The 27,707-nt window shown below is 43.1% G+C and overlaps 1 protein-coding gene across 1 annotated transcript in view; it reads right to left on the bottom strand.

The window, feature by feature from the left end:
* The window catches only part of znf385d (zinc finger protein 385D), a 65,062-nt gene that overhangs the window by 23,015 nt on the left and 14,340 nt on the right, over positions 1–27,707 (bottom strand). Inside the window, exon 3 of the mRNA XM_069720395.1 lies at positions 6,439–6,546. Within this exon, the coding sequence (XP_069576496.1) occupies positions 6,439–6,546 (108 nt within the window). The remainder of the gene's footprint in view (positions 1–6,438; positions 6,547–27,707) is intronic.

A 27,707-nucleotide genomic window follows, 5' to 3' on the forward strand; every position in this document is an offset into this window, starting at 1 on the left:
AAACCCGCTGGAGCGACTTAAAGAATCGGAGCCTGGACCGATGTGATCGATCGAGCCCGGTTGAGTAATTTTGTTGTTCATACGTTTACATTTATAACGAGATAACGAGATTTAAGAAGGAGTTTAAACTTCCGTATTTGGAGGACAAAACTTCAGAAAGCAAAGCACGTCAGCGGTCCAACATCACCTTCTCAAAAACCTGCTGTGCTTCGAAAGAAAGTGAAGTCAAAGAAGTGCATTTAAGATACGTGAAGATGTATTGTATTTCTTGAACAGCGCTTCAAATTTTAGTGTTACAACATAATTCGATAGAACAATGGCCAAGAGATAACTTAATAAATCGGCTTTTTTTTTATTTTATTTTACAGAGCATTTAAAAGCACGTCTCCTTTTTGTTACGACTCCTCTCCGTGCGTCTCCGTGTGTCTCCGTGTGTCTCCGTGTGTCTCCGTGTGTGTTTATTTGCACACGGAGCGGAGGAGTGACATCCAACCACAAGAGGTCACTTGCAGAGACACTCTTGATGCCAGGTGTGACTCAGAGCTGGCCACTTGTGATCAGGTCGCCCGGGACGCCAGGTGTGAACAGGGCCGCGCCTCAGTCTGACTCACAGCGTGACTCAAATGTGTTGTGACTGATGTCCGAACCCGAACGGGATTAACGCTTTCTTAAAATACATTTCTCCCCGGCACCTGCTTGCAGCCTGCAGCCTGCAGCCTGCAGCCGGCACTTGGCGTGCTACTGAGTACATTCATGTTTTACCTGAATTCAAGTTTACATCAAAATCCAAATGATTCCCGCGTGGACTGTTGCTGCGGGGTCGGAACTGATACGAGAATTTTGTGCCTTAATATTCAGGAAAAATACATGTTTGATGCAGTAGAAGCATTGTGATGTTTTTTTTTTAACATAATAAAACTAAAATATATAGCAAAAAAAATACAGCACTAAATGTAAGTTAATATATTCAAGTAAAGGCAAAGAAGTAGTATTAGCTGGATGTACTTAAATTAGGAAAAATAAAAGTATTCATTCTGCAGAAAAAATTTACACGTGAGTAATATATTATAAAACTGTGCAAACAGCATTTTAGCTATTTGTAGCTGTCGGGTGGGGGGGGTGTCACTTCCAGTTTTAAAGGCTGCATTACAGTAAAGTGATATCATATTCAGAAATCACAAGACCGTTCTAGCTGTTCCATTATTTTGCCTTTTACCCACATTGTCAATAAACCCCAAATTACTGATGATTATTTATCAAAAGTGTCATAATGTAAACATCCCTTCAATGTTGTGGCAATATTCACATCGACGGTATTCGGGCCAAAAACGTCGTGATATTTGATTTTGTCCAAACCGCAACACATCTACCCGTCGATTACCGTCTGGAGCGCCACGGCATCGTGACTCCACGCACGAAAAACAAAAAAGTCGGCGGCGAGGAGGAGGTATCTGATGACTTCGGTCGTTGTTCAACAACGGCGTCACCGCCGGGGCGACCAGGAAAACGCGCTGCCGCTTAAATTGAAAGCGGCAGCGGTCGGGGCGGGTGGAAACCGGAGACTCGAGTCTCGAGGGCGTGTTGAGTCGTTAAAAGGTCACGGAGATCAATGAAGGCCGAGCTGATGGGGATTAAAAGAAAAAAAAAAGAAAGAAAAGGTGCTTCCCCCGGTCGCTCAAAGAATCGAATGCAGATGCTATCTCACAACCCAGACGACTTTTGTTCTTCAAACGTGTGAGGGCATGCTGGGAAAAAGGAGCTGTCGACTGTTACCCAAGAAAATAACCTTTTCCTCTTTTTGACCAAATAAATGCAGATTAGCAATAATAAAATCATCTTTAGCCCCAGTTATGAGAAAAGAGTGTCAGTCACAGCTGCATCGCTGATGGCTTTTTCTGAAACTTGTTTTGCCATCAAAGTGTAATTAACGATCGTCATGAGCGCGAAGGATCATTAAGTTGGAGCCCTGGTTTTTATTCCTGTTTGCTCACATGCAGCGTGTTCGGTTTCGCTGGATAGCCGATGATTCTTTAATGCAGTTAACATGAAAAAAAAAGATGCTGTTGTTCAGATTATTATTGCGGTTGTTTTCTTGGGGGGGGGGTTGTTTTTATGAACTGATGTGAGAGGAATGTTTCTCCAACTTAAAACAGCTTTTTTTTTTCTTTTTTTTTTTACAGTGTTTCATTGTTTATTGACCTGATTTCATTTCCTTCGTGATGATGAATAATAAATCCGTTACGTTGATGTTAGAAGACGTGTTTAACTGTTTCGCTGCTGATGCCTTATTTTAATCTGACGAAACCTCAATCGAACTCTTACAGAAAAAAAACCATGAATTTCACGTGTAAAGAACTCGCGTGACCACTTGACGTGTGATTGTTCACGTGTGAAACACGGTTTTGGAAACATTTTCATGTCTTAATGTGTGATGTAGATTCCCGTGCAAAAAAAACGTTTCCGTATGTTTTTCCTCATGTTATCATATGATGCAACATGCATGTGGAAAACATGGGAATCTCATGTTTTTTTTTTCTGTAAGGGAGGCGGTACTAAAAATAGTACCCGGTGCCAAATACCATTCGCTGACAATGGAAAACAAAACAAAAGGGAGCCGAGCCGGTAATGTCATCGAACGGGATACGACCTCTCAGTCGGAGAACTCGAGACGTGCTGTGTTTGCAAATCAAATGTTTATGGTTGTTAAGAGCGACCGCGCTGGAAGGGGAAGTTCAAATTATGGCCTTTATATATCGAAGGGGAAGAAGTGGTGAGATGGATTATTGTTTAGATACTGAGATATCGGCGTCTGGGTCACTTCTCTCTCACTTCGTCATCGATGGACAATCTCGGTCCCTGAAAGTGAACGATAGATTTTGACAGCCGACGCTGTCCTGAGAAAAAAACAAAAGAAGATCCAGCATGAACGGTTGGCCTCAACAATAAGTGAGTTATGAGCTTCAGAGTGACGGCAGTGAAATGACTCCGAGAACAGACTCAAAGTTTCAACGGTTTCTTCACGTCTATTTCAAGAAAACGAACCGAAAGAAATCCCGAAGACATTATCAGCTCGTTAAAACCTCTTCAGGAGTAAACAACATGACTTCACAAAGACAACGAAGCCTCGCAAACACGTCGAATGTAAACGGGTAATAAAAGTGATCTGACTGTCCGGTAAACATGACGGCATCTGGTGAAGCAAAAAATAAACAACCTTTCCCTTCATGACATCGAGCCATTAACCGGTTCACAAACAGACTTCTTCTTCTCCTGCAGAGCAGCTTCCTGTTTCACGTTATGATAAACTGCCAGCGGAGGAAACATGAAAACGCTCCTCCCGCCTCGGGGTATTTGCAGAAACTCGCCGTCTCCTCGCGGCGCCCACCTTGTTGATTGACAGCTAAACACGGACCCTATTTGTCTAATGAAGCCTCAAAAATTAGCCGCTGATGGACAATAAATATATACGCCGAGATGGATTTCCCCGTGTAAGACATAATAATCTCATTTTAGAGTGATCACCGGCCCAGTTCGGCGTTTTCTAAATGGATTGATTACTCCTTTAATGAAAGGGTTATTTAGGGATGCAACTGATTTAACGACAGGCAGCGGCGGCGGGAGAGATTTTCTTTTTCAAATGTTTTTTTGATTACTTTTAAAATGGTTTGAAAATTAGGCCGGGGAGGAAGGGGGTGCGGAGGGGGGGGGGGGGAATCAAAACCCATCTCCCCCATTAGACGCTCGTCCATCGGTCACATTTCACCTGCCGATATTAACGCCCCGCATTTCATTACGATGTATTACAGACAGCAAATGAATGCAGAGTCTCCACAGTAATAAACTCATCCTGCAGCAATCTGTCTCCAACACACGATGTGTGTTATTGAAGCACGATGTAATGATGACAAATGTGAAGATAACATCCTGTTGCAAACGAGCTTCCACCAGTTTGAGTTTGGACGAATCCGAGAAAATACACGACGAGACGAAAACACTCGATTCAATCTGTTTGTTTTAAAAACACAAAGTTAACGACGATCTCGTTTGAATTTGAATGGATCTGCAGCGGCGGGTCGACGATGCGTCCCGTCCACGTTATAAGATTCAGGGTTCCCACGTTATATACTTGACTACGTACGACGCGTGTTACTGGAGGACTCCACCAGAGGGCGCACCAGTGAAACAATGATCCCATTAGAAAACACTCATCGGCCTGATGTAAACAATAAACACTACTTTGGTGATTCTGGTACGACAGAGGGACCAAACACGGACTAAAAAGCTAAATTTCCAGGACCTGTATTACAAATATAAAAAAAACATGCTGCTGTTGTGCTGAGCGGACAATAAACGCTTCTATACTACGCTGTTATTGAAAGAAATTAAACACGCGTCTAAATACTGAAGAATTCCTCGAACAATAACGGTATTTAACTCGCAACCTAAGAAGCTACATTTTCCATTTCTGTCAGTGACCACTAACGCTACCAAACATACAAACAGACAAAAACCAGCTAACTAACACGGAAAATATAACATTTTGATAAATGTCCGCTCAAATTTAAACATGCTGATAAAATTGCCTGATTTTTTGATGGTTTGGCCCCCAAAAAAATAATCAAATTCCCTGATTTTCACCGTCTGGAGAGGTTTTTCAAAATTCCCTGAATTTCCTCCGACCCGCGGGAACCCTGAAGATTGTTGTTTTATTTTTTTTTTTAACGCTGCAAAGAAAAACAGCTGGTCGGCCACTCTGCACGTCAATGGTTGGGTGTAGCCGTCGGAGGCCCGCTCTGAACCCAGAAGGCGGGCGGCACCTCGTTATCACCCGCTGTGAGGTCATCGACACCCCGCCGCTCTGAGCGACGCCGCCGCCTCCGGGGAGAGTCGCCCTCCTCCAATCAAACGCAGCTCTGACTCTGTCGGCAGCACACCGTCTGAATGGGTTTTCTTTAGGGGGGGGATTTAATTTTATTATCGTGTCATAAAGTCCAGCCCCCCAAACCGGGAAAACAGGAACCAGAACCGGACATGAATTTCAAACATTTCAACACGTCCCAACATTTTTTCCTAAGCTTTATCAACAGAGGTCGGCAATTTATCCAATCGATTCATTCTTAACGCTTCGCGACGAGAAGAAAACACAAGTAAGTACACAGAAAAACACAATTTCATCTGTGTATTTTTCTATTTAGCAACCAAACACCATAGTTGAGCTTTCAGGCTTTCCTTTCTCTCACTCTCCAGTTCTCACTCATTTCCCACAACAAGGCAGCGAAGGTTTTTAATTGTGTTTGGGGAGGATCAATTAAGAAGATCGTGATGAGGTCTTAAAGAGGCAATTTCTTCCACCAGGTGTGCCAGAGTCCCACCAGTGGTACCGTAATGAGAGACGAGGAATTCTATCAGTGTTTGATCACGGGGGGGGGGGGGGGGGAACCGGGTTACAGATTTACATATCTGGACCGTTGGAGTTGGCGAATACTTCGCATCCATTCATTTGAGGGATTCCTTAAACCGATGCTCAAAGTCACCGGCAACACGTTTGTCAATCGTCGTCTTTAACCGCAATTAAACTGCAGGATTCACAGGTTTGTTTTGGCATTTTTCTTATAAGAATGAGTTACGTGTCACGAAGGTCCCGTAATTGGTATTTCTACATCACTGTCGCTCGTTTCTGAGGTCGTGTAACTAAGTTTAATAATCAATAAAATAGCCGAGATATTTTCATGCCTTTTATTTACCAAAGTCAATAATATATTTCTGCTATTTTTGACGATTGTTCTGGATTAATTATCTGCAGTCACAACACGTCCCTGCAAACGTTTCACATTAAAAGCCTCGTGGAGAAATGAAGGTTTTCTGTCTGCTCAAATGCTAAAAGGCTTCTCATTTGAAACGGCACAGGAAATATTGAGTTTGTATTAATGCTTAATACAGTAAATTTAACAGGTAGATGATGATAGCTGATCAAAACAAGCTTCAAGGTGAATCAATCGATGCATTTCTTAACGTCAAAATGACAACTTTGACCATTTCATTTGTTTTTTTTATTGGCTGTCTTTGAATGAGACTCGAGCTTCAGAGATGATTGGATCTTCAATTAAAAAAATTGAAATAAATTTCAACCGGATCAAAACAATGGGGAACATCTCCGGGATATTTGCCAGCACTGAACTGTATTTACCTGCTTTACCGGAGGTTGAATCTGAAGCGTCGTCTCGAGCTGCTATTCATCTAATATTTACTCGTTTCTACTTAGTTTATCTGCATATGTTGAGAGCGATGACAGCGTGGCAGCATCAAAGCAGCTGAACATAAAAAAAAATAATAATAATAATAAAAGAAGAAGTTTATTTTGTATTTTTCTGCCGGCAGCAGCAGCCACCCTCGCGACTTTTTAAACTTTCGCTGCTCTTCGGAAGAAAACTTGCTCACCTGCGAGTTGAAGCGCAGCTGGCAGACGCTGCAGGAGACGTGCTTCCTCTTGGCGGTGGGAGGGAGGCCGAGGGTGTGATGGAGGACGGCCTTCTGCACCGGGTCCATCTGGAGGACGGAGCGAGAAGACACACGCAGAGAGAGGCTGATTAAAAACGCCGCTAAATGCTGAATTGTAAATCAGCTCCGGTGGAGGGAAACAGGTTGCCCCGGGGGGGGATGGGAGGGGGGACCGCAGAGAAAACCGAGCATCCATCACTCACTTCAACAGGTGAGTTCAGGCTCCAACATTAATGCAGAATTAATTCAGCGTTTGCTTACTCGTCGGTCTTTACTGACATTTAAGTTAAATGGCTGACAGGTAAATTCCCTCGAGGGACCGAACATAAGTGCTTCGATTTTTATCAACATTTCACCAGAAGTAAACTTTAAAAAAAAAAAAAAAAACCCCGATTAAGCCTGACGTCACAGAACATTTCCTGTTCTCCCCATCAAAGGCGTTCGGTACATTTTTTTGACCAGTTTTTTACAGGTCTGAAAAATGAGGCTGATGCTGAAGTGCCTTAAGCTGCAATACCACCAAGTGCCACTAGAGGTCGGCTCCAAAAAGCCTCCATAGACTCCCATTCAACTTTTCGCATGATATACGAAGTCAATAATTTGTTTCCACGATCTGTCATGGTGTTGTTCACTAAAGTCGCTCCTTCTTATTAGTTTTCTGGAGGTCCATCTGAAAATAATCCCTCATTAATCAGACGGGGGCGGGGGCTTCAGATTGTCAGATCGCAAACCAACGGGTGACATCACTGTTGGTTACTGCTTGGTATAATCATTTATGTAATTGCCCTGTGATTTGGGTTCTTTCTTGAATTGATTGGGTTCTTGGCCCAGGTGAGACCTTTCACCGATTCTAATGGATGTTGGGACGGTAGTTTTCCCATAAACCAGTTATCATTATGTTATCATTGTGTATTTTTAGATAGGTAAATATAGGTGGGTGAGACAATGAGATTCTGTATCAAGTTGTCCGAGATGCTCTGAACACTTTACCTGCTAAAAACGGAGCGTACTTCAGAGAACTGGAGCTGTTTTAAAAGCAAAGAGTGTTCACATTAAATATGGATTTGATTTGTACTCTTAACTGCACGTTGTATGAATGATAAAAACACTGGCCATATTTTTGAAAGCGTCCTCTCTTCCTTCGCACCGCCTGTTGTCTTTTTCAAAATCAGTATTCAACAAACAAAACAAAAACAAAAATCACCAGTAGATAATGCGTTTTTATTCTTAACTTCCATTTGTATTTACCTTTCAATCAAGCCGTGACCCGGCCTCCATTTAATTTGGGTTGTAATAACAGCTTGCTGGAGGACCGGCAGCACTGTGACAGTCAAACCGAGGCGAGGGCAATTTGTCTCCATCAAATGAATCTGATAATTTGACCGAAGCAGCGCATGAAAAAAATGACTGTCTAAAATCTATCTGATGCTGCACCAGTTTTCAAAAATATTCCATATTTTGCTTTTATGATGTTGAATAATAACACGGAGGTTAAAAAGCGGTGTCGACACTTTTGTGAAATTTTACTTAAGATTTAGACAATTTTCAGTAAGATATATTACATTTGATTAAAAATCTAATTTCACATGACATGGCCGTGCATCCAGATACATCTTTGCCCCCTTTACAGGACCGAATTTGCACCTTTGTCACTGAATCGTCGCCGGCAGACCTGCAGACCTGCAGCCTGAATGAGGTCCGGTACACTTCAACACTTCACGTCTTCCTCGGTCACGATCAGCTGAGCTCGTTAAACTGGAGTGTAAAAAAGAAACCCGCAGTTGTTTTATTTCGAAGTGGACTTCTGTGACAAGTGAAGCTGCGGCTGCACAGATAATGACTGTTGGCAGGGTGAGTTCGTTGTTCCTGTGACAAAAGGATCAAATACGAGGAGCACAAACAGAAAGATGTAGATTTTCGGCGGCTGTGAAACTGCTCTGATGCTTGTCCGTCCGGTTTGTTCCTCCCTCCCTTTGGGAAACATCTCTCAGAAAAAAAAAATCTCAACAGGCACCCGCTTGGCAACGGAAAGTGGAAAAGGTGCCGGCGCTGCGCGGGAGGATTAATCCACCTTGACAATTGTTCTGCGGATGGGGAGGCACAATGATGTTAGTCTGTCGCTTTCTGTGGACGCAGTCTGCCTGAACCGAAGCGTTACCCGGGATTTCAGAAGTGCTTGTGCAGCGGTAACAAAGGGTTGTTTGAGAGATTCGCCGCTGGAAGTGAAAAGCTGTCGAGCCAAGTAGAACCGAACAGTTGGCTTTTTCCTTCTTGTTTTTCTTTTTTTTAATCTAAGAGTACACTCCTGACAGATGGATTCAATTCTTCGGTCATTATTGAGGCTGCAGTTAGTGTCGGTCTACCGGCTGCAGGCAGAACGTAAAAAACGACGACGATCTGACAAAAAGAACCGGCTGAAAAAAACTGATTTCATACCGGGACCGACCGAACGAGGAGCAGCTGGGAAGGCAGGCGACGGAGGTCAGGGCACCTCTGAGAGGAGGAGGCTGAAGGACACATCGTGTCCCTGGAAGAGATCTTTCTCTGAGGACAGACGCCGGGAAGTTGGGTCGTGTACAAATCCGTTCATTTATCATATCCAGAATGTGTCTGGATGGATTAATAAGTCTGGACAGCAACAACAAAAACAAAAACAATTAAATGTAACGTTTGTAAATTGGACCCAAACCACATTTGGGGTAGGGACTACTATTCGTCTGTCCGGGCGACGTTGGAAGGAACCAACCGGGACAAGACAATTGATCAAGAAATATCTCCATCTGTCGCGCGTTCGCCTTCTTGGAGCCGCATCAACCGGCGTAGCAACGCGAACGCCGTAACCACGGCAACCAATGACGGCGTCTCGACGCCCCAAAATCCGAACAGTCCGTCCTAAAGCTCTGTCTGAAGGAAGACTTGGACTCACAACGACCGGCAGGAAGAACCGGCCCGGAGGGGACGTGAATCCAAACCGTCTGTTTCGATCTGTTGGACGAGACGTCGCGGAGACGAGCTCTGATCAAGAATAACCTGACGCACTCACGAAGAGGGAAATGTTGAGGTTCAGCCAGAGGCGACGGGCTCAGAGCGAACTCGGCTTCAGACGTCCTGAAACGGGCTCCTGGACTTAAGACGCGCCCGTTGAACGTCTGACTTTGACATTTGGGAAAAAAAACAAAAAAACACAACAGAGATAAGAATAATTCGATTTTGAAAGGAAAACAGAAGAATGTTACCGAGTTTCACCGTGAGGCCGCATTTGGGAAAATATTCGTTTATTTCTTTTCTCCATTTTGTCATTTTTATCTCTTTATGTTCGTTTTGGAACAAAGTGAGTTATAATCCTTTTTTTTTTTCAGTTAATTTTCAGAATATTCTTGGTTTTCTAAAAACACAATAAAATGTTTTTCACCAAAAAAAAGAAAACGATTGCAATTGAGCTGTCGGAGAAGCGAGGGAGTCTCGAATGAATCACTCAGCGCTTTATGTTCACAGACAATACAGAGAATCAGAGTCGTCCTCGGTGGGTGTTTTCGTACGCTTGTAATCCGCCGTGACGATCAGCGAGGGACGCCGTTGGGTTTCAGGGCTGCAGGAACATGTTTGGTGGAGTATTTTTTGATGGTAAACGGTCCACAATGTGTTCCTGACGGAGGATGTAAGTTATGGTGCCGTTCTGCTGGGAGGCTTATGAGGGTTTTCAGCACCGAGGTTTGATTAAAGCGGAGATGAAAGTCAAGAAAATACCAAAACCAGGACTAAAGCTCGTGTCCTGAACTCATTAATTCTTAATATATACAAAATACACACAGCATGTCGTGGAAAAATAAATAAAAAATAGCACTACGAATATTCTACACGACCGTGGATCAAATTGTTTTTGATCGGAGCTGTTTCTGCTTTAGTGTCTTTAAGCTCCCTGTTTTGGTTTTTACAGCTGGCAACTTTATTATTTGGAATCAGTCTCAGCTGTTTTTGTGGGGCTTATTTTCAAAGGAAGTGATTATACATTACTCTTTGTCAAGTAGTTGTAAAAAAAAAAAAGCAACTTTGAAAAAAAATCCACCACAAAATGAAACACTTTGATCATCAAAAAAATCCTGGAGGGAGTTTTTTTTTTTTTTTTTTTTTTTTATCAGATAGAGTCAAACATTTTGTTTGTAGAGATTAAGAGGGAGCTGAAAGGAAAATAAAGATTGGACGAAACAAAATATTCTGCTATTTTTTTTTGCCAACACATTCATCATAAAGTTTGTCTGCTAAAAATGATTCTGATTAAAGATGAAAATGATCATTTGAGCGGTTTATAAAAGCGCTTTAAGTATATACCAGAAAATGAAAATACAAAACTGTCACGAGCGAAAGCAAAGCTGTTCACTGTTGAAAAATTCCCACCTAAATGGATAATTTCCTGTTTCCTGAAGTCGCATGACTTACGACGGCAGCAGAGAAGACAGCCGAGCAATAAAAACCTTTCGCAGCTGCGGCAGGTTGAGTGACCGAACGCACCTCCTCGGCAGATGGAAAATAGGAAGGCATGATGTCTTCACCGAAAAAACCTTAAAGATACATCGAAAGGAGGAAAAAACCCTGCGCAGCATCAGTTATCATATTTCTGCCGTCGGCGTTACCAAACACACAACGACGTCCACAAAAACAAAAACAAAAAAAAGGTAAAAGCAAATAATGGCCAGTTCTTCATCCCAAACGCACTCCACGATGTTCGGAGGCTGAAAACATGGAGGCAGGACTCTCCTCTGCCCTGACACACTTCAGAGGGAAAGAAAGCTCTTACGCAACCGTCTACCTTTTTTTTTTTTTTTTTGTACTGTAAATCTCACCCAAGTTGTTGTTTTTTTGGAGGCGGGGGGGAGAAAGAGAGGGAGAGAAGAGGATGACACATGGAGCTGGCGAGGGCTCGTTTGGCAGGACGAAACCAGGCCCGAGCAGCGGAAAAGCTCACGGCAGTTAAAAAAACACCCAAAAAAACCACATCTGGGCTGCGAGAGACCGACGGTGACCTCTTACTAGAAACACGCACCGGCCGAGGAAACATGTTATTGTTCTGGAGCGCAACGCTGCGAGATGAATCCTCACTGGAGGGCGAAAAAGAGGATTCAAAATTCTCTTCACTCATTTCTTGGCCTCACTGGGAAATTTTACCCACAATTCAGTGCTCCAAACTAAAAAAAAAAAAAAAAAAAAAAATCGTTTTAAAGGAAACCCCCCCCCCCCCCCCCCCCCCCTTTGACGTGTGGTGTTTTCAACTCTTCGCCTGCGACGAAAAACAAGATGTGCGCGAGGGCCACGTCGTCTGCAGAGAGCAGCTGCAGCGCCGGGGACGTGTCCACCCCCCCCCCCACACATCCCACCCCCCTTCCCTCTCCCCCCTCTCCCCCCTGCTGCTCCGCTCCCATCAGCCACCCACCGAGCCACAAACGGGCCACGCCTGCCGGAAGACCGGAGCGCCGCCGGAGTAAATATAACGCGACCCACACACACACACACACACACACACACACACACACACACACACACACACACACACACACACACACAATCCACTCGCACAAACACCCCCTCCCCGCCCCCACCACCACAACCACCACCTCCTCCCCCACACGTCAAAGCAGGTCACGTACGCCCGTCCTGCAAGCCTGCAGCAGTGTGCAGTGCACCGTCGCACGCTGCAGCAAAAATTCAGTGTCATCTTTCAAATCACTTCCTGAAGCACAAATACGCAGCTTTCTTTTTTCTTTTCTTGTCTTTTTTTCTCCTCGGCTGGTCGGCTTCCAGCGCCCAAGATCTGTCAATCATCCTGATGAGCTGTCTGTCTTGAAACGTGCCTCTCGCCCCGAGGCTGAGGTAACCGTGACGCCGCCGCAGACGATCAGAGAGCAGATGGCGAACGCGGACCATCTGCAAATTAGTGAAGAAGAAAATGTTTGCAGAGCTTCCGCACGAGGTCTCACAGTCGCGTTAAAACATCTTTAACGTCCCCGCAGAAAAGTAGTTTTGTCTTCATATTTGATCCCTCCAGGATTGCCGTGCAAAGACCATCGTGCGCTTGCCGAGCGGCGAACCAGCAGTGACGTCACCCGTTGGTTTTGTAAACGGCCGTTATGAAGCCTCGGATTTTGGCCGGCGCCATCTTTGCTAGTTCGGAGCGGTTTGGAGCAGGAAGTGACCATATTTGGACGAGCGGTGGATCTGACTCTATCTGATCCACTACGTGCCCGCCCACCGATAGCTGTAACCTGACTGCACCACAGGCCTGTCAATCAAACAGACACGCCCCCCAAAACAGGTCTTCTTGAATCTTCTTTTCTAATGAATGAGGGATTATTTTCAGATGGACCTCCAGAAAACTAAGAAGAAGGAGTGACTTTAGCTAACAACACCGAGAGAACTGATGGACACATTTTATTCACTTTGGATTTGATGAGAGAAGTTGAATGGGAGTCTATGGAGCCGGAGGCTTTTTGGAGCCGACCTCTAGTGGCACTCGCTGGTATTGCAGCTTAAAGCACTTCTGCAACCATTTTTTTAGACCCGGAAGTTACGTCCACTTTTATATCCAGTCTGTGGTGCTTCAGTCAGATTTCTGGGTCGGAACGACTTATTGTAGAACACAACATTTAAAAAAACCCAAAAACAAACACCCTTCATGTGATTAACTGTCGAACCTAAAGGCAGATTTTAAAGCTCCCCGATGAGAAAAACGTCACTTCATTCATTTCATTTGCTGTATTTATCATTTGATTTTTTTCAGAAACATCAAGTTTAAGGCCTGTTGACAATATAAGTAAATCCATTTTTCCTCGGTGTCTCGTTTCATTCCCGCGTCCGTCTCTCGAGTCTCACTGACGTGCTTCTGTCAGGGAGGAGACGCCGGCCGAGTCGACAGCGAGGGAGAATAAGCAGGTCATTTGCTGGATAGTATCTGACAGCCTGCAGAAGGCCCGTCTGTCTCCAAAGTTCACCAGCGGCAGGCGCCGCTCGGCGCCGGCGGATAATGTGACAAGGACGAGACAGTGATGAGCGGAGATGGCGCTCGAGACCGGATGACTTTTTACAGCAAGACGACTGACGAGAAAGGGTCAAAAAAACGACTTCCTGATGTGGTCGGAGGAGGAATCACACGCCGTTACTCTCGAGTGTGTGTGTGTGTGTGTGTGTGTGTGTGTGTGTGTGTGTGTGTGTGTGTGTGTGTGTGTGTGTGTGTGTGTGTGTGTGTGTGTGAAGATGAAATATAAATACACAAACACAAACGTAACACAATCGATTATTGGACACTTTGGTTGAATACGTCTCTGTGAATCGTCTCCGGGGAGATTAGAGTCCCTGTGGAGCAGCAGTCACATTTTTACAACTCTGCAGCACAAAATGGCCAAAACAGACCTGCAGGGTGCCGATCGATGGATAACACCACTGATGATTAGCTGGCAGGGAGTCTCACAGGGGAAGTTACATGGGGAACTTTTCCTTCCTTCCTTCCTTCTTTCCTTCTTTCTTTCTCTCTTTCTGCCAAATTCTTTCTACCAAAAAGTAACAAAACTATACTTTCAGTTATGACGACGACAAGGTCACCCATCAATCGTGCGCTGCACATAAAAAAGGTAAAAAACTGGATTTTTTTTTTTTTTCTTGCAACAGTAGCTGTGAATTTGGTCTCTTCTTTTCTGTTGTCCTGCTTCCACGTCTCGCTGAGTGTCCAACAAAGACCGATGGCGTCTCAGACGTACGTACAACGTTTTTCTTTTTTTTTTTTTTACACGTTTCTGCCACCGAAACCGCACGATTGGGTTTAAATTGGGTTAAAATAAGTACGCTGCCTTACTTTCACAATTCTAACGTTATGTACACGAGTGAAGTTACTTTCTGGAGGATACGTAAATTAAATAAGATGCGTAGATTTATTGGCCAGAGAATAAATCCCACCCTGTTCTTCTCCTGAGTGAAAGTCATGTGTTTAAATAAATCCAACCGACTCTGACCTCCTTCCTATGGGAATCTTGTCAGTCTTTCTACTCCAACCCAGTATCAAACGTAGACATCTCACAATTTTAGAGACATTACAGTGAAAATATAACACGTTTTATGATGAGAATGGGCTGGAATTCATCCAAAGAGGACCCACAATCTAAAAGTTATCGGTTTAAAGCAGCAGATTATATTAGTTTTATCAACAGTGTCCCATAAGCGTTGAAAAGAACAGACTTTTAAGACACATATCAAAGAACCAGATATCCTCTGACCCAGTTATTAATGTTAAAGTAGTCAAGGATGTTTCACATCAATCCAAACAGTACTTGTGCTTCAGCTGTGACTCATTTAACGTCATTTATGGGACAAAACAGTTGTGACTTTCACCAAAAGGACCTTGGAGTACCCACTATGTTTTTTTTTTTAGAACTTTTTGATTAAATTCTTTCTGTTTTCTTATCTGAAATGAAATACAGATATGATTTTTTTTTTTTAAACGCATGTGACTGCACAAACAGGGACTTTTCCTGCAGCAGTGGCAGATTTAGAGACTTTACAACGACATCTGTTATTCTGAGCAAGAGTGTGAAGCCTTCTGGGTGGCATATACCTATCTAACAGATCCCTGTGCTTCGTATTATATACACTGTCGGGCTATATTTAAAAAGGTGTGTATGAGTGCAGAGAACAGCGAGCGTAAACACTGCTGCCTCACCGGGACATGTGAGGAATCTAGTGTGTATTGGAAAGATGGTGTATAAGATGTAGCGTCATATCTATCAAAACAGAAGAGAGAGAACGGACTGGTTGATGAGGGGCTCCACCGGTGAGGTCCACGCGATGCGTTCACGGTCACCAGACTCGCTTACTATTAACTAAAGTGGGATGAATGACCTGTCAGATTTAATCCTCCCTTCTATGTGTCTCCCAATTACCCTCCGGCCGCCTGACCCAGTCCGTTAGTTCATCATCAGCCGGCGCCGTAGAGGACTTTGAATATTAGCAACTTAAATCTGAAGGGGGGAGGGGGAGGTTAATTTGCTTGTAATGAGCGAGGAACGGGCTTCCAGGTGTTCGTAGAAAAAACACAGGAGGAATGTGAGCCTCCGCCAAAACACAAAGTCGGCAAATTCTTCAGGTAGAAAACGCGACAATGAGTCAAGCTGGCGAGACGTTTTCCAAAAGTTAAAGCAGTTAAACTAAAGTGCAATATTTCAGAATACAGTCACAAAACTGACAAACATTTTAAAAAGAGTTATCAAACAGGTAAAATACATAAGTGACTGCACAAATAATACGATTTTACACATTTCCTTTATCCTCCAATTACTGAGCAATACGCATGGACACGCCCATCTCATTATCTATGTAGAAGGGAATTATTACTCCGTATAGAAAATAGATAAACAAATCATTGAATTTTGGGCTCTTGTCTTAGATTTGATTGATTAATAAATGATCTTCTATCTATTAACACACTTGTCTTAGATTTATTTGACCAAACTGACTGCAGGAAAATGTTTTTACCCTCCACAATGATATTCTTGATTTGGACTGTAATTTTGATTCGTCTGATACTCTTTAAACCCCTTGGCTATTTTTTTTTTTTTGTATTCCCACCTTAAACCACATCCCCAAATATAGTCAGCAACAGCAGTCAAAACAGTGAGGCCCAAATGAGCAGCCTTAGGCTCTGTGGGAAAGAGACACTTGGGAGATTTTCTGAAATGCAAGTTTCCTCATCCTTAACACGAGGCCAGAGATGATGCCAGAGTGAGAACTGAAAAACTCCAGCAAATATTGACGTTTATATCTCGGCCTGTAAAAGCAGAAGGGTAAATCTTTAAGTCAAAGTCACACCCTTGAAACGAGTCAGTGATGTTCTGCCATTTACCAACGCTAGTCAGTTTCCTCATCATCACCATCTTGGTTATTTGGAAGAGTTGGGGAGGAGAGAGAGTGGTGGATCTCACTCGAACCGAAGACTCTATGCCCCGCCCACCTCAATCTTGACTGCATCGCAGGCATGTCAATCAAAACTAGATTTGCCCCGAAACATACCTCTCTTTGAGGCCTAATATCTAATTATTGATAGAAATATTTTCAGAAAGACGACCGGGACTCTGATCAGAAGGAGGGAATTTAGCTAATGACACCTCAACGACTTGTGGAAAACATTTATTGACTTTGTATTTCATGAGAGAAGTTGAGCCAGCCCCCTAGAGGCCCTTATTGGTATTACACTTTAAGGCACATCCACATTAGCTTTACTTTTCCAGACCTGGAGACGACATCCATTTATGAGATAAGTAAAAAAATTTAAGTTTTGGCAGAAGAATTAATTAATAGACATATAAAATAAATAAAGTATCAGCTCAGATGTTGCTAGCGTTAAGCTCGCTAACTTACAAAATAGTCCACTAACTCCTGCCACAACGAGTCGGCCAGGTCTTAGACATACGCCTGATCTCCATGTTGATAATCCGGGCTACACAGTTCAATATAATAAAACATACTAATAGACTTTATTGGTATAACACTTTTCTAAACTCCAGTTACAAAGTGCTTCACATAAAATTATCCATTAAAACAAAACAACAAGTGAATTCTAACAAGCCTTTAACAATATAACACCCTCTAAACACAATAATCGTATAAAACAACCATAAAAACAAATTAAAACACGGTATAAAAGAAATAAGAGTTGATCACTAAAATCCACTCAAATCAGCAAAAGCTCTCCGATAAAAGTACATTTTAAGAAGATATTTAAAAGATGTCATATAGCTTCCCTTAGTGCACAGGGCTCAGCTTACCTGCTGATAAAGGTGATCGATAACCTGTCAGCCCAAACTAAAGGCAAGATATCTATGTTTCTATATTATGTTGACTGGCGGTCATTAAGTTAATAAAAACTGTGTGTTTCAGTTAAGGAAGCTGCATGTCGAGCTCAGTGTTGGCACCCAAGGTCTTTCTTTACAGCTGTTGGCTACGCTTTGTGATGTATAATATACTTTACAAGTATAAATCTGACCTGTTAAATTGAAGTCAAGAAAGTCTGTTGTACTTGTTCGCTCAAATCCGGCTCAATGCAGCTGGTATAAAGCCTTTACATAAAAGCTGTTATCACACAAACGTTATTCTATATTGGATTTAACTGAAAAGTTTTCCTCTGCAAAGTTTTTTTTTTTTTTTCAAACCGGCAGATCTAAGTTGTCCTTGTTGCCACCCAATTACCTGCAACGCCCGACCGCCCGTCACGCTCGCTTCCCGCCGCATACGTTTATTAAAAAAAAAAAAAAAAAAAATGATATTCTCAAGTGCTCAGCTCGGGGCGTTATAATGGCTATAATGACTCAGACAGACATACGTTCGCACCGGGAAGCAAAAGGCCGACACTGTAGATAGATAAAAGGTAAAAAAAAAAGAAAAGAAGCAATTTCATCATTGAAAGTTTCCGAGAGCAGCAAAGATTCAAACTGTGCTTTGAATGAAATTCACAGAATCTGCGTTCTGTCTTCAAACGCTTTGTGGATGTCCTAATGGTTTTAAGTGAGTTACTAAAGATCTATTTGACCAAAGCCGTCTGTGGGAAGCGTCTGTTTCCACTCACTGATTATAGTTGTTTGTGTTTGAGTGGAGGCTTTTTAGCTGTATTTTGCCGCTACGATCGACCGTACATTCTCCGTTTATTCTTTAAGCCAAATGAAACAATAACCGAGGTACGAAGAATCTTACATTTCATTTCGCTTAAGGCTGCAACCTCGTCCCATTGTTACTATTATAATTTTGTTTTTTTTAAAGCTAAGTATTGACGGCAATTAAGTAATACAAAATTACAGAATGAAGACGAAACCACGTGAAATAGAAAAGAAAGGAGCGGCATGGGCCAAATGGATGCGCTTTATCGCGATGAAGGTCGAACCCTGCGCTTCATTTTGTTTCTCTCTCGTCACGCCGCATTCTTTCGTTCGTATTTATTTCTCCGTGAATATGTTCCAACGCTTCCTTTATCCATTCCTCTGCAACCCTGAACCCTATTTCAATTTTTCTCCCGCATCCAGCTGAGATGAAAGATAAATATGTAAGACCGTCGCCACCCTCTGCACCGCGTCCCTTCCTTAAAGCATCGCTCTCGGCTCGGCGCCGTCACGGAGTCCCGGCTGTCAGCCATTACGGCTATTTGAAGTAATTATCTGGAGATCGGATTTAATTAAAGCTCTGTTTGTCTTCTCTCTGTGGTCCAGTTCATATAAAACAACCTGTCAAAAAAATGTCTTGGGTGCGCACCAAGTGAGAATTAAACATATTCTTTTTACAATATTTCTGACCAATAAACCTTTTATTCAACTGACAAATTAATGGACCAAAAACAGAGTGCAGCAATAATAGTGCTACTTTTATGAGTTTTTAATGCTTTATTCTTTTATGACTGCACTGTCCCAACTATCAGGAGGCTGATGTGTTTACAATGTGTTACAGTTATACTTTTTTCTTATAAAAATGACATGTTCAAAAGCACTTTTAGGCGATTGGCTACAGGGATCTCGGTTCGTTCGCCTCTTCGGTTGAAATGAAAATAGCTCAAAAACTATGGGATGGATTGGCATGAAATTTGGTGCAGATGTCCATGAGGCACAAAAGATGAAACCTAGTCCTCCTCAGTTTTTTTCTCTGGCTATCACGTTGACATTTGTGATTTACAAAGAAAGCCCTCCCAAAAACTAAAAATTGGGTTCATGTCATGTCTTAAGTATCCATCCAGCTGTCCATTTTCTGCTGCTTATCTGAGGTCGGGTTGCAGCAGACCTTCCTCTTCCTAGCAACGTTTTCCAGCTCCACCTGGGGGGATCCCGAGATGAGATAATATAATCCCTCTGGCGGGTTCTGGGTCTTACCCCGGGGTCTCTTATCAGTTGGACATGCCCAGAAAACCTCCACTGGAAGGTGCCCAGGAGGCATCCCCAATCAGAATCCCAAACCAACTCAACTGGCTCCTTTTGATCCAAAGGTCAAGACTGTAGATGAGGGTTGAAACGTACATCGACTGGCGAATTGAAAGCTTTGCCCCCCGGCTCAGCTCCGCTATCACCAAAACAGTCCACTGCAACACCTGTCATTACTCAAACTAACTTTAAAACAAACATGCTATTTTTCTTCCTTTTTTATAAACTTCAGCATGTGATTGTGAGCATGTTAGCATGTTGATGTTAGCATTTAGCCCAAAGCACCATTGTGCCAATGTATAGCTGCTAGCATCACCGTAGACTTTCAGTAATCTCCTGCTACTTTCAACGAAACCAGTTTGGTAGACAGTCGACTGAAGACATGACTACGTATTGTCTGCCCTTTATCCAAGACCTAACCAGTTCTGAAACTTTTCTCCAAAATTGTTACTGCATTGAAGATTGGAGCCTTTCAAATACACTTTTTCCAACTTCAAAGGTTCGAATGGATTTTCTCCAACCTCTGCTGACTGCCAGCTACCAGAAAGCCATTATAGACAAACACAGCTGTATCATCTGTAAATTTGTAGATTCAACAATGATGCTACTGCAGACAGCCAACGGGATAATCCTTAAAAACTATGATTAAAAAACTGCTAATGCTTTTAATATGCATCACTGGGACTGAAGTTATATGACAAAGAGAACTACTAAAAGGAGAAATTTAAAATGCTGCCCATATTTTTTAATTGCAAAGTGATCTGTTGGATAAAACGGCATAAAATGATCTGAAAAACAACATTTAAAAAAAACTCTGAAGACAAATTATAATGATTATGGACATGGAATATTTCATTCTCTAATGAGGTACACTCACTTCTAAAACTGCATGTGTTTAGCTGTGTAGCATGCACCTTGATAAGCTTTTCGAAAAGTGCGATGTCAGGACACTGAAAGTCTTTTTGCATATAAATCAGCGAACTGAAACCGCAGTTTGATTGCGTTTTGTTTTTTTGTGCTAAATTCACTCACAGGCTAATTTCTAATCCATCATTCTATCAAGCCGCTTCGGCTACACCCACAGGATGTAGGGGAGTGTCTCGCTCATGACAGGGTTCAATAAAAACTGAGATTAAACGATTTATCTTCTTGTAATATTCCGCCATGAATATCAAACAAGGCTGATTCTGTGGTAATGAGAGAGGAGCCCGAGGAGCGTGGCCATCTATTGGATTTCCCCCCCCCAAAAAAAAAAAAATCGATGCCGCCGGATAGAAAAATGCATAAGCCACCTGCAAACACTGAATGTTAACAATGCAACGAATGCACCGCATCCTCTGTAACTTTCCTCACAGGCCCTGTAGGGATTCAACTTTCTAATCCTGCTTTCACCGATGTTGGTATTTTTTTTGCTTTACTTAAATGCAGGAAAAGTTTAGCTGAGCCAGTGTGCTTTTTATTTAAGTGGCTTGCTTGTCATTTATTCCATTATACGTATTTAAACTGATTATCTCCCGCAGTAAAGACGGGTACCGTTAAATGCAGACTACATGCACTCGTGAGCTGCATTTTTTGGGGGGGAGGGAGGAGGAACTCCCTTGTGGTTATGTGCTCATCTCAAACTTTCAACACGACAGTTATTGCATTTTCTTTACATTCTACTTTCCCAGTGCGAAAGCAGGAATTCAAACCACTGACACTCAGCCCAGTTTCTTCTGCTGCCCCCCCCCCCCCCCCACCTCCTCCCCACGTCTGAGGGGCTTTGCGGCCAGAATGATTTATTGGTGACCATGGTTTGAGTTGTTTTTGGCACACAGGGGACGCATTTTATGTGAGCTCACGGAGAGAGGAACACGACTCATGAGAAAAAAAAACACGTATGAGAAAGCTTTACAGTGGGTGGGGGGGCGGAGGGGGGGGCAGACAAACAGGGTGCATTTGAGGACCTCTCGCACCGCAGCCGTGCGAGGCCCGCCGGAGCAGCCCAATCAAAATAATGAATCAGGCTTAGCAGTCCGTCACACTCGTAAATCCCCGGGTCAACCCTTGTCTCCGTGCGAAAAGACGGCGGTGAATTCCCGCTCTGGGACCGGTGTGCTTTTCATTACGGGAACAATGGTGTTGCAGGTGCAAACTGCTCACACTGGAGCTCCAGCTGGTTCCGCTTTGATGATGAAACACGGTACGGCCCGAGGGCCAAACCCGAACACACGCAACACACCGAGGAAGGGATCGCTGAGCGACGGGTGTCGGACGGCGTTCGGCTCCGGGCGAGCTCAAGAAACAGCTGTCTTCAACTGTAATTACCAATTTTCAAATGTCTGCAAAGTTCAGATTGTTTAATTTTCAGTGATTTAAACGTTTTTTGGAGGCAGGAACTGTCTCCGGTTGAGTTTCAAGACAAATCCACAAGTTTTCTGCCTAAGTAAAATCAGATTCTGGCCTCCAGCGAGAAAGGCTGTTACCATGAAAGAGAATAATACCGTGAGACGAACGCTCTTCCTCGAAGACGGTGAAATGTAATCAGCTGCACGCAGTCGCTCCTGTGAACTTCCAAGTACTGTATTTTTTAAACTGAACTCAGACATGCTCTCACAGAGTTTTCAGCGGTTCTTCAGGATTTGAGATTTTTGTAAAAAAAAAAAAAAGATGAAAAACTTTGGATATATATCAGAAACAATATTTTATGTTGCAAAAATATAGAACGTCAAAGTGTTGAATGAGTATTTATATTTAATAAAAAGGAAAGAACGTACCAAATTTCTCAAAAGAAATACAGATTTCAGATATATCTGACAGTAAAGTTTAACATCTACTTAAATTTGAATTGCATCCTTCGAATCGTGGGGGAGCTCGAGGTAACCGCTGATGTGCGCTAATCAAATCGTGTTGATGCAAGGAAACTGTCAGCATCGTGATAATCTGTTCAACATCTGCGGTCATCATGCAACAGCTGAATAAGACGTATTTTGTGGCAGACTGTTACAACAGATCTGTTTTTTATGACGTCGTCAATCTACGAGGTGACAGTTCTAACGAACTTTGAGCCTCGTACGCATCACCGACGTCTGGTGTTGTGAACGTTGTTTACAGAAACTCCAGAAACTTTCCACAAATTCTCCTTGGGAACCCAAATCTAAAACACTGCTCTGCTTTTCTTGTTTTTTAACTGCTACATACCGTCTTGAATTCTCCAATTGAGCAGTATTCCCTGTGTTAAGATGATCAGATGGGGCAGTTAAAGCTGACATATTTTTGTTACCGTCTCAAAGAACCCAAAGCACATGGCAGCGAGGTATCCAAATCAAAAACAGGCCTCTCCTGGCTCGCGTTTTCCCCCTTTCTCACATGCAGAACTCTGACGATGCTCTGAAACACGCAAACCGTTTAAAAAGCCCCGACGTCGGCGCGTTATCGCACCGCGGTTTGATATTCGGGGGGGAATTTAAACACTCAAACGAGAGTCATTAGCTGAGGCTGCAGCGTACGGCACCTGATAGGTCACTCAGACAAGGAGGAGACGCTGCACTTTAGCGTCGGCTCGGCCGGGAAGCTGGCACTAAGCAGCTCCATAAAAAAAATCATCTTGGGCTCTCTGCATTCCAGCGGATGGAGAGAGAGAGAGCCAGCGAGAGCCAGCGAGAGCGAGCGAGAGCCAGCGAGAGCGAGCTGGCAGCCGTCCAGCCAAGAGTGAAATATTCTCGTGGGAGAACACATCGAGACGAGCTCCTCCGACATAAAACTTCCACTCGGTTCAGAGGGTTAAAAAGCCCCAGAGCGACGAGCTAAATGATAAAGAGGGGGTGGGGGGGTTGGCGGGGGGTGGGGGGGGGTTACATGCGTTAAGACAGATATGCACTCCACTCCACTCCAGCAGGTGCGACCCGCTGCAAGGAAGGCGGCCGGCGCCGCGGTTGGTCCGCCTCGCTTTGATCACTGCGTCGTTTTTTGTGGGCCGCGCACGCTTCCCTCAAAGGGAACACAATTTATAGAGTGCATTAGATGTTTATAGGACATGTGTAAATCAAATGAGAGGCTGCAAAACAGCCCCGACTCGCCCCCCTTTGTTCTTTTTATTCCATCATCATTCGGCGCTTTGAGCAATCACTTGTCATTTGAAAGTCGAAGATACAAAAAAAAAAAATAAAAGAATAAAGCCGTAGAGCGGGAGGATCTGGAAGTATTTTTTTTTTTAACGCTGTAATTCCCCTTTTTTTTCCCGAAGAATTTCCTTTAACGAGATCTTTAAATGTTCCCCGCTGAATGTCCTGCAGAACAACACAACAGCTGAGATTTGTTTACATGTTATTGTTATATATTTGTTTCTCTGCTTTTTAAGACACATTTCAGTGTCTCTGATAATAATGAACAGCTGTTAAGTCGGTGTTTAAGGGTTCCTGTGCAGGTTGTTTTGTTTGTTAGCAGGTTTATGGAAACACTTCGGGCCCGACATCAATTAGACCCGGTGAAAGGTGGAGCCTCGCCCAAGAACCCATTCAATTCTGGAGAGGACCTGAATCACGGGGCGAATACACAAAGTATTTTTCAATTTTAAAAGGCAATACATCTTAAAATCGCAGCAGATAGTCGTAAACTTCAATCTTGGAAAACAAACATAGGCCATTCAGGAAATACGCTGACTCCACAATAACGGCGCCAGTAATCCACTGGGATACACATGCACGCACTCAAATTCAATACAGCACGCAAGAACCGGTACGACGGCCGAGATTTGAGGCTCCAGCTTTGCACGAGCACATTTTGAAATTATTCAAATAGTTTTGTAAATATATTCAGACACATGAAGTGGTTGCAGGAGCAGATTCGGTTGCGGTTTTAGGCCCTTGGCGAAGTCTGCGCTCTGCAATTCCCCTTCTAGTCCTAAATTATTTCAACTTTTAAGAAGATATAAATAAAGTTTCGGTCCCGAGGATGCAACGTGAAATGCTGCAATCGCTGGTATACGTTATAATATGTGCTGCTGCTGAATTCATCCCAAGCGGTTTAAAGCTGCAGTGCGAACTTTTGTTGTCGACGCGTGCTCACGTCATAGGCTCCGCCCTCGCCGACTCCGACTCCGCTGTTTCGGCTCTAAAACGCCGGATAAATGTTTTAAAGCATCACAACATCTGGGAAATGACTCGTTTCACAAACTGAATTTGATCCATTCGGTCTGATAACATGTGGAAAGCCTATAAAAGCCGCACGATTTAATTATCACATCCTCATTCAAGGTAGAAAATGCTCTGCCCAAAGATTTACCTGAAAACTTTAATCAACACTGACTGAACTCATTTGGAAAAAGCTTTAACGTAACAGATGTTCATTTATATATAAAAGTACCAAACTACAGCTTCAATCTGCCGGATATGTTATCGTTCAAAAACAAGATTTGTTTTTGTTCACGCTTGGTAGAAAAGCAGAATTTTAAGATCAGTGACTGGATGTTTCCTCTTAATACGCCTCTTGGGAATCGAATGCCTCTTCTTGAATTATTTTTATGCACACTGTCTTGTTCTTTAATATTTTCTGTGCACGTTCTCTCATCATTAAAATAGTTTAATCTAACTTCGGGCTGAGATGCAGCTTTTCCGTCCTCTCCGGTTTAGGTTGGATTTATTTACATATAAAACCACGCCCAGCTGTGATGTCACGGTGTCCCGGAGCGCGCCTGTCCGTCACGGCACCGAGGCCGAGGTCGGCGAAGTCTTAAAAGATTTTCGGAGGTTGATGAGCTGCTGTTTGATGCCCAGTTTGTCCGGTTGACGCATTGATCCGGAGGCCGGGCTCGCTGAGGAGTCCTGCAGAAAATACACACGGCTTTTTACTCAAATGCACAAAAGAGCTGCTCTGACTTTGCTGCTCGCTGTGACTTCGTCAAAGACCAACGTTTCCATTGCAGCCACTGCTGGGGGGGGGGAGAGAGAGAGAGAGAGAGAGAGAGAGAAGGGTTTTTAGGGGGGGGGGGGGGCATCGAAATGGGCCGTGACGCCGTCGCGGGGTTGTGCGGCGCTGAGCCCGGTCGGTGTCGGGCTTCTGGACTTACAAAGCAATTTCCCAGCGTGCAGATCCGTGCACACGATCGATAAATCACATTCCTGATTACTCTGCGGGGGGAAATGGAGTTTGTATTGTTTTCTCCGAGACAAATGTCGGCTGCAGGGCGAGATAGATCTTATTTTCAGGGGCCCAAAAAAAAAAAAAAGAGCGAGAGAGACACAACCCAAACATTCACACATCTCCTCTTCCTCCTCCACCGACCCTCCGTTCGCTTACCCCCCCCCTCCCCCACCAACATCCCACTCCCCCCTTTCACTTTTCTCTTTCATTACACTCCAAAACTCTCTCGGTCCTGTTTCTTTCTCCGGTTTTGCTCCATTTCTTTCTTTCAAGGTGGCAATTTCAATAACTCCTCCGTGATTGAATCAATTGAAAGTTGCAGAGCAATCGTGAAACTTCTTCTTCTTAAAAGAAAAAGCTCGCTTTCTTTTTCTGTTTCTTTCAGGAAGAAGTGGCCCTTCTCTCTACGAGCGAAACGGGTCGGCGGCAACACACCTTGACACACAACCGCACCGAGCAAGTGCGTGATTTTTTTTTTTTTTTTTTTAGAAATTATTTCTCCAATTCTGGTGATAATTTCCACTATTTTTCACTTGAGATATTTCAGTGGCGGGAGGACGCGATGAAACGAGACGCCGTTGCTTTCCTCCCTGATTATATGAAAACAGATGAGGAATGTTCTGTAAGACAAAGCCAGAACTTGTAATTGCACCAGATGTTTTGATTAATTTCATTTACATTTTGTAAGTAAAATATTTATCTGCAGGTCAGAGGTGCTGTGAGGAATTTTAAGCCCCTCCCCCTCTGAACCCGGACAGCAAAACACTGGGATGAATTTAAGGGGTAAAAAAAAAAAAAAAAAAAAGGAGTAATTTTTAAAGAGGCTGTTGACAGATAACAATAACCAGACAGGATTATGTGCTCGTTATGGAGCCCAGAAACTGTCAGAGGGGTAAATTAATTTTAACTCTCAAATTAATAAATGTTAAATAAACAGTGAAAACGGTACTGTCATTGACAGCCAAATATAAATGAGCTGCTGGGTTTCATAATTGTCATGTTTTGATGTTTTGGATGGAAATACGTGGATATTTGTAGTAGTTCATCAACAAAACGGGTTGTTTTTGACATCCCATGAATCTTAATACCAATTTATCCGTGTAATATTAAATATATATGAATATTTCCAGACCTAAATCAGATATTTAAATTATTATCGTGTTCGTAAAGTAATTAGTTTTGCCTGCACGACCCCCCGTTGACCTCTGTAGTTTACGGCGAAGCCAATAATCTAAATATAGTGTGTATGTATACGAATGTATGTGTAATAAGAAAATCGATTTGTAAATCCAATATTACAAAATTAGTAGTTGAGTTTTACTGAAGAGGTGCAACACTGCTCTCAATGATATAAATACCAACAGTCCCAGCAAACACCCAGAACATGACTGTTTAACTCCAGCGATACTACGTCCCGCCCACCGATAGCTGTAACCTGACTGCACCACAGACCTGTCAATCAAACAGACACGCCCCCAAAAACAGGTCTTCTTGAATCTTCTTTTCTAATGAATGAGGGATTATTTTCAGATGGACCTCCAGAAAACTAATAAGAAGGAGTGACTTTAGCTAACAACACCGAGATAACTGATGGACACATTTTATTCACTTTGGATTTGATGAGAGAAGTTGAATGGGAGTCTATGGAGCCGGAGGCTTTTTGGAGCCGACCTCTAGTGGCACTCGCTGGTATTGCAGCTTTCAAGACACTTCATTTTTCAGACCCGGAAGCTACGAACACTTTTATATAGTCTACAGTTTTGACTCAGGGGGAGTTATATTAAAGGGATAGTTACGTTAATAATAATAATAATAATACAAAAAAAACTGTTAAAGTAACTTCGTCAGGCACAAAAATGAAAACACCTGACACGTCATATTTCCATCACCCCACACGTTGTTCCCCACCGATATTTTTTTTTTAATGACGTCATCTCGCTACAACCTCTTCTTCTGCTGGTACACAAGCGGAGAAATTAGCGCCACCAACTGTTTATCTCCAGGTACTGCACTTGCCGAGTTTCCACGAGTGTCTATTTGACATTGACATCGTGAATCAAGTTGCAACGCATTGATTACGCAACCCGAACCGATCACTGAACTTTGGAAGGTGATACAAGCAGCTCGTAAAATGTTCAACACCTGGTATAGCACGAA

This window comes from Brachyistius frenatus, unplaced genomic scaffold (assembly GCF_029030835.1).
Source record: "Brachyistius frenatus isolate BFR_SWC_R1_liver_20210118 unplaced genomic scaffold, ASM2903083v1 Contig_239, whole genome shotgun sequence".
Classification (NCBI taxonomy): Eukaryota; Metazoa; Chordata; class Actinopteri; family Embiotocidae; genus Brachyistius; species Brachyistius frenatus.